Source organism: Chlorocebus sabaeus, chromosome 21 (assembly GCF_047675955.1).
Source record: "Chlorocebus sabaeus isolate Y175 chromosome 21, mChlSab1.0.hap1, whole genome shotgun sequence".
Classification (NCBI taxonomy): Eukaryota; Metazoa; Chordata; class Mammalia; order Primates; family Cercopithecidae; genus Chlorocebus; species Chlorocebus sabaeus.
In genome coordinates this window covers 69,554,921-69,570,866 of record NC_132924.1, presented here as the reverse complement: position 1 = coordinate 69,570,866, position 15,946 = coordinate 69,554,921, and the positions used below count along the sequence as shown (strand labels likewise).

General features: G+C 33.9%; 1 protein-coding gene across 2 annotated transcripts in view; it reads right to left on the bottom strand.

The window, feature by feature from the left end:
- Positions 1-15,946, bottom strand: part of SEMA3E (semaphorin 3E) — a 277,385-nt gene that overhangs the window by 15,766 nt on the left and 245,673 nt on the right. For both annotated transcript variants that reach the window (XM_007982335.3, XM_073009166.1), the window contains exons 13-16: positions 14,669-14,710; positions 12,962-13,128; positions 7,884-7,951; positions 6,240-6,379 (exon numbers count right to left, since the gene is read on the bottom strand). In XM_007982335.3, the coding sequence (XP_007980526.2) occupies positions 6,240-6,379; positions 7,884-7,951; positions 12,962-13,128; positions 14,669-14,710 (417 nt within the window). The remainder of the gene's footprint in view (positions 1-6,239; positions 6,380-7,883; positions 7,952-12,961; positions 13,129-14,668; positions 14,711-15,946) is intronic.

Here is a 15,946-nt window from a genome sequence, read left to right as displayed (position 1 = left end):
TTGGATAAAGAAAATGTGGCATATATATGCTATGGAATACTTCTCAGCCATTAAAAATGAATGAAATAATGTCTTTCATAGCAACATGGGTGGAACTGGAGGACATTATCATAAGTGAAATGACTCAAACAGAAAGTCAAATACTGCACTCTCACTTATAAGTGGAAGCTAAACAGTGAGTACACTTGGACATAAGGAGTGGAATACTAGAGGCTGGAGGCTCCAAAAGGTGGGAGGGTGAGAGGTAGGTGAGGATTGAAAAATTGCCTATTGGGTATAATGCTCACTATTTGGGTGATGGGTACACTAAAAGGTGAGACTCCACCACTATGCAATATATGCATGTAATCAATATGCATCTATGACCCCCAAATCTGTAAAAGTAATTTAAAAACTATTAGCTACCTCAGAGAAATTTTGTTAGTTTTAAGCAAGTTACTACATATAAAGCACTTAGAATAGCATGGCACATAGTAAGAACTAAATGAATGCTAACTCTAATTACAACTTATTTTCTATTTTTACTTTCTCTTTTTGAGTTTGTCTTCTAACTTTTCCTTAAATATGTGTTTTCCCCTTGCTTTTGGAGTTAGTTCACTTTGCTTTTTATTTCATCACTGTCTAAGGTAAGCTATACTAAAGGAGGCATCACTGCATTGTGTCTAAGGGCCTCAAATTAAAACCAGACTGTCTGGGCTCAAATGCAAACTGACCTCACAAGCTGTGTAATCTTAAGCAAGAAACTCCATCTCTCTGTGCTTCAGTTTTTTAAATCTGTAAAGTAGAAACAATAAAAATATCTCCTTCATGGGACTGTTGCAAGGATTAAAAATATTAATCATGCTTGGTACACAGTAAGTCATATTTAAGTACTGATTGTTGCTATATTGTTCTTACTTTTATTAATTCCTCTGAATTTGAATACCACATTTTTGCTGATATCTCTCCAACATCTCTTGCCATGCCAAATCTTTCCATTGGGTTTTATATTCCTGAACATGGATACATAGCAGGACAGCTCCACCTGAATGATTTATAAGAGCTGCCAGTTCAACACAGCCAAAAATTAACTCAACAACTTTCTCCCAAACGTGTTTCTTCCCCTGTATTATTGGAATCATATTACTGTGCCATTAGCCACACAGACGCTCAGACAATAAACATGTGAATATTTTGTGATTGCTTCTCTTTTATCTCAAATATGAAATTCACTTAATATTATCTCATAAAAATTGAAACCTGTCTTCTCCCTTTCTACTAAAACTGTTTAGTTCATGTGGTACAAATGTTTTTCAATGACTATTGAAATATCATCCTAAATGTTCTTGACATTCTATTTATCTCCTAAGTCTGTGTGCCAGTTCCTGGAATAATTTGTGTACACAGTCAAGCTAAGTTGTTCTCATTGGCTTAGAGACAAACTGAAATGGATTCCTTGATCTGTGTACTCATTTTTGCATCCACATTTCCAGTCATAATTTACAGGTACTATATTATTTTTTATCTTCAAACATAAGCTAACATTATTCTCTCTACTAATTACCCTCTACTCATCCTTTAAGATGTGGCTCAAATGTCATCTCGGCCATGAATCTTTTCCCAATTGGTTATTATGCCATCTCCCTACCCAATCGCTTGGTTGAGACAATTTTCTTTTTCCTTGGTTTCAATAGAATCTTTAAGGAACACGTATCTGCTTGCACTCTTGTCTTTACTACAAGACTGTAAACTTCACAAAAGCTAAGACTGTGATTTATTCATTGCCTATTAAAGTAGGCTCTGAGTAGACATTTATTGAGTTCAAAACACCAATTGCAGACAGTTAAACAGAAGAGAACAGAAGGTCCAAAATAGTATTCCATCTGAGATGTTAAACAGCCTTCAAATTTCTTAATAGTGAAAAATATAGCAAAGCACATTGCTACAATGTGTATGAGGCAATTACTTGCAAATCATCTGGTTTTGAAGGCATGAACACATTAAGAGTTGTCTTTAAGCATGCATATTTATAGTTAATACTGTGTGTTCCTATAACCTCAGTGACTACCTACTCCCACCTTTATCCCCACCCCAACCTACTATAATCTTAATACAATAACCAAAGTGATCTTTTAAAACACAAATGTTAATGGTGCCACAGCTCTGCTGAAAATACACAATGGTTTCCTTTTTAATTCAGAACACCAAAACCCTATGAAATGGCTATAGGTCCCTGCATGAGCTTTTCCTTGACCTGACCTCTCTGATGCATAGTCTATTAGTCCCCCTACTGCTCACTAACCTCCAGCCACACTGTTCTTCAGTCAGCTGTTCTTTGAATATATCACATATGCTCCTATCTCAAGGGTCTTAGCATCTGCTGTTCCCATTGTCCAGAAAGTTTTCATCTCATACTGTTACATGACCTATGCCCTTACTTTTTTCAGATTTTTTTTCCAAATGTCACTTTTATGGTGACCTTCTTAGGCCTTCTATGGCCACCCTTTTAAAATTCCAGCCTCTCCCTATAATTTAATCTCCCTTGCATTTTTTTCTTTATCATTATCTGATATATTTAATATCACTCTTTGTCATTATTGTTATTATTTTCTTTCCACGTTCTTCAGAATGTAAGTTCTATAAAGCAGGACATAGTAAGTGCTTAATAAATAAATTCAAACAAATGAATAAAATATTTCTTTTTGCGAAAAAACACCCAACAAAATGAGATGGGGTACTCTGTATTTTATATTGGCATAGGCTCAAATGATGGCTCACATTTTCTTTGATATAGAAGTCATCTTGTACCACCAATAGGCATATAGTAGAAGCTTGAAAAGGCAATTCGAGAATGGAAATACATTGATGTCTATATTGTGTATGTTGTGTAACGATGGTTCCTGGCATCAGTGCTTAGATTGGGGATGGTTCAAATTAAGGGCAGGTTCTCTGACATCTGAGAATGGGGAGTAGTGCCTTTGTCATCAAGGCTGCAGCAACATGCTCCACTAAACTCTGACAAAGAAAAATCTGTATAAGGATCAATCTGACATCAGGAACATTTTTTAGAAATTGAATCTCAGAACTTCTGCTCTAAGCAGTCTTCCATTTGTTTTATGTTCCAAAGCTTCTGAAGCTGTATTTAGAATTTTGATTTCAGAAGATTTTGTGTTTTAGCAGAAATTACATAGACACCTGGATTTGAACCTACTTTACTAGCTGCAAGTAACCAGGGGAGTTATTAAATATCCTGTGCCTCAGTTACCTCATCTATAAACCAATTCTTTATAATAAAATGGTATATTCCATAAAATGCACATAAAACAGTCCTTGGTACTGCGGCAATGAATGTGAAACAGCTCAGCTTTTGAGTTAGGAATACCTGAGTTCAAACGTCAGGTCTGTCCCTGACTTTGTGTATGAGCTATAACTCTCTGAGTTTTAGTTTCTGCACGTGTCAGATGAAGAAAATCATGTCTAACATGCAGTTGTGAGATCTAGGAATAACCTGCTACCTACTCAGTTCCTGTGTGCAATAGGTACATATAAATAGTAGCCTCAGTTGTCAATTCTGTTTATTAAGTGTCTTTTCTCTCAGGATATCATAATAACTGATGATATATATAGTATCTGATATATTTATTTACATTTATAATTCACAGTAGCTTATTATTACTTCAGTATAATTAATAAGGTCTTCAAGCCAAGGGAAAACGCTCCCTATGAAGTATCTAGAAAAGTTGGCTTTCAATAAATACTTATAGAATTAATAAAATACATAGAGATTACGTTCCATTTGCTTTGTTTAAGAAAGCAGGAGTCTATAAAATGCCTATTTGAGAGAATCATTATAATCCAGAGTTTAGAAAGCAGATAATTGAGTTTGTAAGTGCTTTCTAACAATTCAGGTATGTTTCTAAAGATTAATTCAGTTTCTAAAGATTAATTTGGGTAAAAACTTTATCCACATGAATATGTTGCTTCTGGATAACTCCAGAGGGCTGAGTTTGAATCTGAATAGACAGACATCACAGAATCAAAAATTTCGGTTAAATAAAAGGAAGATGTATATACTCTGTGGTCTGATAAATCAATGACTTCTCTTGGTTTGTAGCATCAGAGAGGAACCTTGATGAGCATCGTCAGGGGTACTCTATAAAGCATTTACTCAGGAGATAAGAATTAACTAGGTGAAAATAAATATCCCTTTAAATGGTCTAGATTTGATAAGTGATTTCCTATCAAAATAAAGATTTGATAAGCAATTATGTTTCACAAAAAAGAGACATATAAATGACAGTAGTGCAAAAATTGTTATTAAATAAAGCACTCACATGCAAAGTTATTCTGCTTTGTGTATACATCACGTATGTTCAGCCTTTAATAAAGTCAGAATTTTGTGTTTTGTCCTGTTTTATATTGTGAATAAATCAATCCATATATAGCTAGGTCCAAAAAAGCCAAGTATTAATAATAGCTGATTATAACATAACTTTTAATGCAAAGAGTAAATTCAAAGTCCAAATATCAGCAAATATATTAGTTGGGGAAATTTGAATGTAGTTGAAAATAGGTACTAAAAATTATAGGAATGGAGAAGTAGATTATATCAACAATATGAGAAAGAACCTTATAATTGAACATTGATGGATGTAGCATGTCAAATGATTTGGTAAAGATTTCCAAATGAGGCAGATTATGGTGAGTTCCAAATTAGAAACAGAACATACTGAGTGAGGAAAACCACTGATAAAAGAATTACTTCACTGTCTTCTGAAGCCATTCGGCTTGGAGGAACTATGGAATATTACCAGGTCCTTTTCTGCCAAGGGAATTATGAGGAATTTAAAAAGTCATTTCACCTCAGATTTGTGAAGTGGAAAATACTTTAATACTAAATCAACAATTTAACTCAGTGCAATATGCTATAACATTTTTGGACATGTGTTTATTCTTATGACATCATGAAGAAAATTTTCCTTTCCTGATTGCATTTCTATATTATTTCTAATAGCCTTTGTTAAGTTGAGGTGACTTTCTTTCTAAAACCTACCCAAAGAACCAAGGATTTACAAATTTAATTATCTCCCAGAATGTACTGTATGATTTTGAACTAAAAACATGTTAGGTTTTAAATTTCACCATAGGCTAGGAAAAAAGGAATAAAAAGTTCAAAGTGCTCCGCATTTGGAATCAGTAATTTTGTGTTCCAATGAGAAATGTTTAATCTCCAGTGCCAAAATGAGGTGAAGCCTCCCATTGATTCACTCTCTATCCAAAATGTACCTATTACCTCTTCTCTGTGACCTAAGGCAGGTCTCTAGAACTCATTTTCATTATTCAACTTGCAACCTTTTCTTTACCGAGGATCGTTTTTTCTATATTCAATATTCTTTCTCCCTCTAAAATATTCTTTTTTTTTCTACTTGCTATCTTTGTAATTCCACTTTTGTAAAACTGAGTTCAAAGCCCACATCACCAATGTGATCTGCCTTACCTGTCTGCTTTATGCCCTGGACCTTTTATGCCCTGGACTCTTTCTATAGACAGCCCTTGACTCACATTCTTTTATCCAGTAACTGCCTCCTATTCTACACATGTGCTTTAAAGCTGCCTATCCTTCCATCTCTACAAGCACCCAAGTCATTCCTCTCCCATCATGTAGAAGACAATTACAGAAATACAATCGCCACCACTACAACTGCTAAAAAGGATGAAAGAGTGGGGGTCTTTCCTTTGTTCCCCATGATCAAGAACACTTATGTCAATGTCTCATATATGATTGAAAAGCTTTCTTACACAACGAGCTTAATGTTGCAGCTGTGTTGTTATTTTAATTCTATTATTATTCATATGACTAAGACATATGAGTTAATGATAATTAAATTTTGCTATTTCTCTACAACATTGCCTTGGGTGTCATGATTTAAGACTATCATTTTGACAACATGACCATAAAATCATGAGTTATAAGTACTTCTTTTAAAAATTCTTATTTCCAAGATCCAAATTAATGATTTCTATATATGTGTAGAGTATATGTGTATTTATACAGTATATGTCTATAAAAACTCTATGTATATATATTTAAATTATTGTATGTATATAAATCACACATAATAAATAAAATTGACTTATTAAATAAGACATGCATAGTACAACAGCTAGCTTCATTTTTCCAGCATCCAAATAAATCATCTATTTACTGACCACACACTATATGCAAAACACTACATTGTGAATGTGCAGCTATGAATTACCTCCTCTTTTCTTGTCTCCCGTCCTTTCTGTACAAACCAGATAACTTTTGCTTGTAAAGATCGTGGAGTACATTCCAGCAAAGTACTGTTTTTCTCTATGCCATAAGCCAGATGCTCTTCAGTCTTATCCAAAGCAACCCCTACAACAGGAACATTAATGCCATCTTTGAGACTTAGATTTTACCGGTAAATAAATTTTTCAAACATTATTTAGATCCCTGCAGTAACATGATTAACTCATTACTTATTGCTCATTTCTGTAAACGGTAATTTAAAGGAATTATTTAGAAAGAATGGCACACCAAAGTTTAGGCACGAAACAAGCAAGCAGGCTATGAGGTGGGAAAGAGGTAGGTAACTGAGAGTCTGGTTCCAAAGGACGGGACAGGATAGTCAAGGCAGTAAGAAGCATCAGTGTTAAACGCATGGAAAGTCTCTTCCCTTTGTTGAGGGAAGAGAAAGGGAACACCAAAGCATAAGACAAAATTTGCAGTTACAAACAAAAGCAGAAACCAGAAATGCAGGCAAAATGCCACTACATAAACGTAAATGTGGATTATATCCTGACAAGGGATTGCATTTATCTGGGTGTTGGGCTGCTGCAGTGAGAAGAGAATATGAGACTGAATCAGGGACTTTGTGAAATAGAGCTTGATTACAATCTGTGTTTTGGACCGGAAAGGCTCTTACTGGACTTGAACTCAAATTTGCATACAGGCAAGTACACTTAGCTGCAGTAGGGCATAAAAGCAAGCAGGATTACTCTCTAAAAAAAAAAAAAAAGTCCTACTCAACTTCAGGACGGACCCCTAAACTTCCCTAAGATGAAGGTCCTACTTTTCTTTTGCCAGTATTCCCAGAGGCTTGAGTCCTCCACTGAATCCTGAGTCAGCCTGGGATCCAGCAAAGTGACGCTGGAGCACAGTCTCTGGCTCTGTGTATAGCCACCGCTGGTTTCTTATTTATGGTGTCCCTTCTTATTACTACTTCCTAGTGAGCTTAGTGACACTAAATACAGCCTATTCAACAGTTACCACCATAATAGAAAGAGTCAGGAGAGAGTTAACAGAGAAGTTCTGTCTTAACTTCCTTACTTTTGCCTGAAGATGAAATTTCCTCAATTCCTTACCCATCAGATACCACCACTCTATCACCTTTCTTGAACCACCAACCATAGCCCTAACCTTAGTTAACTTAGATAAAAGAGTAAAAGCTTTTTCACTTTATCTATCCCAAAGCGTAGTAGATGACTTGATAGAAGTAATACCAGTTGATAAAATCACCAGAAGCTACGTAACATGGTGAAGACAGTCCCCAGTATGGGATAAAGAGGTAAGTCATAAGATTCACCGTGGCATCAATCACCTAAAGTATGCAGCATTCTTGTTCTAGGGTTTCGTTGTTTTAATAATTAGTTTAATAATGAAGCTTGGTGGTAGTACATATAATTTATTTTCCTAATCAGATAAAAATTAGATGTCATTTTTTCCAAATTTTAACTACGTGTCAGAGAAAAAGAATACTTATTATATTGTTCTAGTATACATGAATCACAAAGAAAAAAGGACTGTATTTAAGAAGTTTGCAGTCTATATTCAATGTATTCTCTGAGTAACCCAGAACAATTGATTTTCTATGGATTACCAACAAACTGTTGTCCAAAGCACTGCTGAGCTGCATTTCCATGTCGAACATCTTGTCTCCGGAAACGCCTGAAAGAAAGTAAATGCATTTAGATGTTCATATTTTCAATTTTCCAGGCTTTAAAATGCAGCCAATGGCATTAAATACACAAGTAGTATTCTGCTACTGAAAAAAAATGACCATTCATATGAAATAAGAATAAAATCCAAGTTTCATAGTTTTTCACATTTCCATTATATGTTCTTCAGTAGTTAAGATCTATGTTACCCTGTTCTTTATTTACATAATGTTGAATTCTGGAAACTCAAACAACAATGGAATATATTTCTCTTTACTTTTTGTTAAAAATTTAGTTCAACAAGAAATCTTCTAGTTTGAGAATGTCTTGAGTGGTAAAGTATTTGGGCAGAGAAAGACAATGGGATTTGAAGTAAAGTGTTTATTGAGTACAAAACAGTTATTTTGAGTATAAAACTCCCATATGTAATAAAGTGCAAATGAAAAAGGTGTTAAAATCCAAATAGTTTGTTCTATAGTCATCATAATCAATTAGTACAAATAGAATTTCTAAAAATAAGAGATAAACTAATAATATACTGTAGTGAGCTTACTTTTATTCAGATGTAACACTGAGGAAGTACATGCCTTTATTCAATGTGATAGTGTGTTCTTCATGTTTAGCAGGATGTTGTGCATCTAGTGGGACTCAAGAAATATTAGTATTTTCTCCCTCAATCTGCCTAGTATAATTAGAGTCATTTCTAGTATTTTTTTATTTCATAGATTGTTTAGATATATAACTGAAAAAAAATACAATATTCTGTATCTCTGGAGAAACTCCAGAATATACACACACACACACACACACACACACACATATATGTATAACATTATACATATAAAATTCCAGAATATATGTAATATACATATGTTTTGAATATATATAAAACATATGTATGTGCAATTCAAGAATATATATATGATATATACAATATAATGTTTTGAATATATATAAAAACATTAGCTGGGCATGGTGGCTCATGCCTGTAATCCCAGCACTTTGGGAGGCCAAGACGGGCGGATCACAAGGTCAGGAGTTCGAGGCCAGCCTGAGCAACATGGTGAAACCCCACCTCTACTAAAAATACAAAAATTAGCCGGGCGTGGTCGTGTGCATCTGTACTCCCAGCTATTCAGGAGACTGAGACAGGAGAATCGCCTGAAGCCGAGAGGTGAAGGTTGCAGTGAGCCAAGATTGTGCCACTGCACTCCAGCCTGGCAATGAAGCGAGACTCTATCTCAAAAAAAAAAAAAAAAAATATATATATATATAGATAGATAGATAGATAGATAGATATAGATATAGATATATATTTAAGTATATAATATAACATTATATATAAAGTGATATAATATGTAAGCATTTCTTTGAGGAATTAAACAATGGGAATTATCATTAGTATTAATAGTATTGAAATTATAAAATCAAGAACTCTGGCATACTTAATTTAGCTTAGAGATTTAAATAGAAGTATTACATAAAGGTGGAAAATACCACTTGCCTCTCTAATTCATGGCATTTCTTCAAGATTGAGGGAAAAACAGAAGGCAAAGCAGAAGTTTTACCCTAGAGGGTGAGAGCATAGCTCCCAAAGTGACAATGAGATGCTTTAACCATATGCAATGATGAAATTTGGAAAAGTGAACCAGATTCAATTCCCAATACCACCACTAATGTTCTGTATGATCTTATGCATATTGCTTCCCTTTCCTGGCTCTTTGTGTCCTCCCGTGTAAAATAGAGGTGGCAAAATGACACCTAAAATCTACTTCAGTCTCTTTTTTTTTTTTTTCATTTTAGGGTGTCCTTACTGTCTCTAAATAACAATAATAGAATGCTATTTCAAGAGATCAAGTGCTTTCTCACACAGGAGTTCAGACCTTATTTAACAAATTAATAGATATTGAAAACTGGGGCAGATGAACATCTGCAATCAATTTTTGGGATTATGACCTGTATACAAAAGTACGTTTTAGTTTTAGTTTGTTTGCTTTTCTTAACGCAGAGATCGCTGATTAGAAAACCTTACCTAAAAACCTGAGATTTTACAAAGTTAATATTAGATCTGCCACATGTATCATTCTACTGAACTAGATTGAAAATAGAGCTTATGAAAAAACAACAAGCAAAAGTAGAAAGTTGCATGATTCTATGTTGTTTTACGCTAGCATGTACAACTATTATACAACTAATAGATTTAGATGATAATTAAAATGCTGTTGTTAATCCCTCACTTTGTGGAGTATTGCTTTTATATTGAGAACATGAAGCCTGATGAGCAATAATGAATAATGGATAGGAATAAAATCAATGAAATGAGAAATGGCTTACACTTTGCAGAGATGGTGTTGTATAAAGATTATTATACAAGTGATATGAGGATAAGGAAGCTACAATCAAATAATTCTAGATAAGCAAGGTCAAGAACTGAGTGCAAAAATATTGCTGAAAGTTATTGGAAACATACATTTAAAAAGAAAGATATCACATTTTCCAGCAAGGTTTCAGTTCATTTTATACTATCCCAGTATAGTTGTCCTTTATTTCAGTATAGATATGTACACACACACGTATATATATTACATATACATATATGAGTGTGTATATATATGTAATATATACATATATACACACAAATATATGTGTATATTATATATGTGTATATATATATATGGAAAAGTTTCAGAAAGGTTGAACAAAGTTGCTTTCATTCTCAACGTTGCATATTATTCTTATATCTCTAGTCTCTTAGAAATTTTTAAAGAGAACACTGGAAATAGACAAAATACAAGAGCAAGGGGAAGAAAAAGATTCTAGCATTATAAACCATAGTGTATTTTGGAAGATCATTTTAAACAAGTGGTCTGGATTGTGAATTAATGTTTTTCCCCTGTTGACTCATTTTCACTCTGTGAGCAGAGAAGTATTTATTTTAATGACCAGTTTTCAATTTCTGCTTCTATTCAGGTCTTAAGCAACAACGATCTGCTATAAAAGCAAGCTATTTTACCTTCATGTGTTGAAACTTATCCAAAAATTCTCCCCCAGGGGTGAGTGATGGTTCAAAAGAATTTGACACCACTGAAAGATCTCTATTACATGTCACTGAACTGAACTAATTCATTTACAAGCACGGCTTCTGATTCCAGCATTTCATGCCTTCCTATCTACTATTTTTCTCATTCACTTGACTTTTTCTAAGTAACCCTTTTTGTCTCCCACATCTCCTGTATTATCAAGCTTAGGACTGTACACTGTTAAAAGATGCACCATATAAAACAATTAACTATGGAAACGGCTCAATTAAAATTCATTATCACTACTGCATGCCTAACACAAAACCCTGTCATTCATAAGCATTTGGTGCAAGGCTTGTAAACATTTTTATTGTTGCTGATGACAATAAAATAATACTGTTATTTGTGGTTAAATTCATGTTCTACCCTCATATTCTTCTATTTCACTCCCGACCCATGGTACTGTGTGTTTGTTTTTAAGCATTCTATTTCTTTGTATAGAAAATTAATTCCCTTTAACTGGAATCTTCTTATATCTCTACCTTCAAGATTAAGCTCAAAAGTGAGATTATTTTGAGAATTAAATAAAGTATTATACGCATTGCTCTTAATCGAGTACCTCATCCATAGTAAGTGCAGAATAGCAAGCTACTACTATTATTATTTACAATTCCATTCTTCATTTAGGTTCCAATTTCCTTTAGGCAAGAGGTGATGCTTGTTTCTTCATATCCCTTGCACATAGTACAGTAATTGGCTTAATAGGCGAATACACTTCACTCATAATTCATATTTTCAAATAATTACATGACTATATTCTTCAAGAATTGTTTTCAAACAACAACGAACACTTCTGCAAAATCAATTAATTTGCTAAATTCTTTAATACAATTGGTAAATATAGTTAAAAATGTCCTCTTGAAGCATAATTTTACTATCTGCTTATTATATCATTTAAAAAATTCTCATTGGAGTATTAATTTAGCTCAAGTAAAATTAACAAAATTTTGAATTAGTGAAGTTTTAACGAGATTCTACTATATATTTGAACATATAAAACAAGAACTACACTAAATTGGGTTAAATTATATTCTGAAAAAGGTTTACAGAAAAGTAACTCAAAGTTAAATAATAAAAATAATTGAAATTAATACAAACTGTTTTTCAGTAGGAAAACTACCTATACTTCTATTGCTTGCTTTATTTTGTCTTTGGTCATTTTATCGCAAGAAAGAAACTGCTTATTCTGTGAGAAATAATAATACTTTTTTCCTGAGGTATTTCCACAAACAATGCACAACTCTATATGGCTTGACTGAAGAGATATCCTTATTCTTCAAAAGACTTAACTGAACCTCAAGATCTCTGCTTAAAGAATCCTGGGATTTACCTTCTGTAGGAAATGGCAATGACCTCACAGAATTGTAGGCCTTGGAATTTGGAGGTCTTTAAGTACCTTTCATTTGTGTTGAATTAAATCACACATTTCATTAATTATACAGGTCATGCATTTGCCTAGGAGTTAAAATATTCACTTTCAAAATGAAATAAATGAAGACCAGCTGGTAGAGAGGACATGGGGCAAATGCAGGATGTATTTTAGAAATTTCTTTATTTATTTTCCTTTTAAGTCTTTGAATCTCTCATGTGCGGTGGCTTGCCATTTCCACATTTTAAGTTTATCTGAACTCGTTTCATGTGTTGCAGCAGAAGTTTCAAAAGAGGGAAGAACTGACTCAAACCTGGGTGAAAAAATGGAAGGTCAACAGCATGTTCAGCTCCAGTCTCTGTACACAATAATTAATACAGATATTTTCTGGAAAACTTCAAGTTTTCAAAGTTTCTATTATGAACAAAATATAACTATGATGATTTATTGAAATAAAAAGAGCTTGGTTATTTTTCATGGAATGTGTGGGGGAAAAAAAAGAGCAGAAAAAAAAAAAAGCATTAGGGTTTTCCTAAGCAAGGGAAATAGTTCATCAGGTATCATATCTCACCTTTTCGCATGTGTGCCAGTTGGGTAGTACCGGGAACAGGATATGCCATCCCAGGCACAGTAAGGGTCTCGAGCCAGGCAGCAGTCAGCACAAGCACTTCCATACATGTCACAGTGATGGAATCTGACTTGAGCCACGGCAGAAGCAGATCCAATATATAGCTGTTGCTACAGAAATCAGAAAGAGGTCACTAGCAGAAATGGACAACACTTTCACTGAACTATTACACCTAGTTTTCACATTTATACACAATCACCTCAGAAAAAATTCACTTAAATTTAATTCACTTAAATCAGCAGTTTCAGGAGTTTGAGACCAGCCTGCTCAACATGGCAAAACCCTGTCTCTACTAAAAACACAAAAAATTAGCCAGGCATGGTGGCAGGTGCCTGTAATCTCAGCTACTCTGGAGGTTGAGGCAGGAGAATTGCTTGAACCTAGGATGTGGAGGTGGAACCTGGAAGACAAGAGAGAAACTCCGTCTCCAAAAAAAAAAAAAAAAAAAAAAAATTATAGCAGTTGTTCAATATAGATAATAAGATAATAGAATATTTATACTTTCATTCTCTAATATTTGAGAAATATTCATAGACATAAATTCAGGACCACCAAAATTGCTAGACTGAACTTGTCAAGAACTCAGGAAGCTGTGTTCATTATCTTGCATTATCCAACACTGTGGATCTTCCTTTAAAGATCTATAGAAACTGCCCGGCTCAGTGGCTTATGTCTGTAATCCCAACACTTTGGGAGGCTAATTGCTTGAGCCCAGGAGTTTGAGACTAGCCTGGGCAACATGGCAAAACCCTGTCTCTACAAAAATTACAAAAATTAGCTGGTAGTACGTGCCCATGGTCTCAGCTACTCAGGAGGCTGGCATGGAAGGATGACCTGAGCCTGGGGAGGTCGAGTCTACAGTGAGCTATAATTGCACCACTGAACTCCAGCCTAGTGACACAGTGAGACCTTATCTCAAAAACAGAAAACAAATCTATAGAAAGAATTAATAAGAGATTTGGAAAGTAAATAGTCTTTTAAATATTGACATATAACATTTAGAAAGTGACGTGTATATCTCTCTATACACGTACAAGTAGCTGAACATTTAGTATCATATCTTTCCTTTTGCCTGAACATGGAGGATTATTTATAAATAAATTTGAGAAAATATATGCAACAACTGTTTCTAAAGAAGTTTACACCAAACTGATTTCAATGAAGTGGAAAGGAGGTGTGTTTTGCACACTCTTGGATTATCATTGTTACCATTGTTAATGAAAAACATTAGTGAAAAATAACCAGGGAATAAAGTGCTATCATGATTGTAGAAGTAAAACTACTCTCATCTTCGTTTCTATAGAGATGGAAAATGAAGGCATGTATTAAATGTAAATCATGATATACTTTTGTCAGAATCAATCAATGGACATAAAGTTTCAATCGAACAAGACTAATAAGGTTTGAAGGTCTACAGTATAACACTGTACCTAGAGCCATTAAACATGTATTGTATACTTAATATTTTGTTAACAGGGTAGATCACATGTTAAAAGTTCTTACTATAATAAAATAAAGTAATAAAAGAAAAATAAAACTGTAATAAGTCCATATTTAAGCACATGAACTAATGTTCTCATATCCTTTGACCTTAGCTTACATATAGAACACACACACCTACACACACACATACACACACAGACAACTTACTCGCTTTGAAGAAATCTCCATAGAAATAATAGGAACTGGATCCTGAAATTTTTAAAAAGGTTTCATTTTTAAGAAAATAATATAAAAACATTTACCTTAATATGGTTGTAAATTCCTGAAATTACATTATTTATATAAGTGGTTCTGTGTTAAGTACTGTATAGCTTTCATTTTAGTAAATCAATAAGCAAATACAATTAAAATACAGCTTTAAAACTGTTTTCTAACGGGGTGGGCAGATATGCAGATGAGAAGAGCAGCAGGCAATCTAACCAGCTAACTGTTTGTCTCTGGAATACGGTTTTTGAATTTGCATTTGGATATTGCTTGTGCTTTGGAAACTCAAGTATCTTTAAATAAAATAATAAAATCAGAATGTTCTATTAAAGTAATTGAATCATTAAAATGAAACCACTCTGTCTTTCAATAGGTGTTATTGCTAATAAACCAGGTGATCTTAAACATTTCAACCCAAACCTAAACAAAATATTTTTCTGTTGGAGTGATCATGGTGAATCACAATTAACCCAGGATTCTTTGAACAGGATGAATAACCTGATTTTCTTAGAACTGCACCAGAGGAAGGACAATTTATACCATAGCTTTGAGAACCAATATGTTATCTTAGGATTGTTAAGTAAGGGTAGTGCATCCCCAAGGAACACAATAAACTCAGATCAGCTGTGCAAGTGGCAAACCGCAGGGCAGGTGAAATCCACTCTGGGGATGATTACCCTTTGAAGAGCTGGTTGTTAAAAGGGAACATTTGATCCTCTATGTCAGTGTTTTCTTAATTTTTTAAATTTTAAACTACAGAATCTTTATGCTTTCATACATTCATTCATGTATTCATTCAGGCAACAATGTTTCTTAAGAGTTTACATGAACAAAACAGTGTGGTGAGTGAATATTAAACATATTTCATTTTATAACATGAAATGAAATCTTATGTAGAGTCCCAGAGTGCTAAATAAACAAAAGCATAGCTACTCTGGTTGATATAGGATGGTAGTTAGCTTTGGATGTGGCTCTAGGGCATCCGTGTTCTAGTACAGCAAAGGCAAAATGTACTGCTTTTCATTTATAAAATCTTTCACATCTACCCATTATAAAAATATATAGCCAATCCTTGTTATTCACAGATTCTATATTTGCAAAATTAGCCTACTTACTAAAATTAATTGTAACCCCAATATCAAGACATCCTGTGTTTCTCACTCATGGACACATGCATGCTCAGAGCAGCAAAAAATTTGAGTCACAGGACATGCACATTCC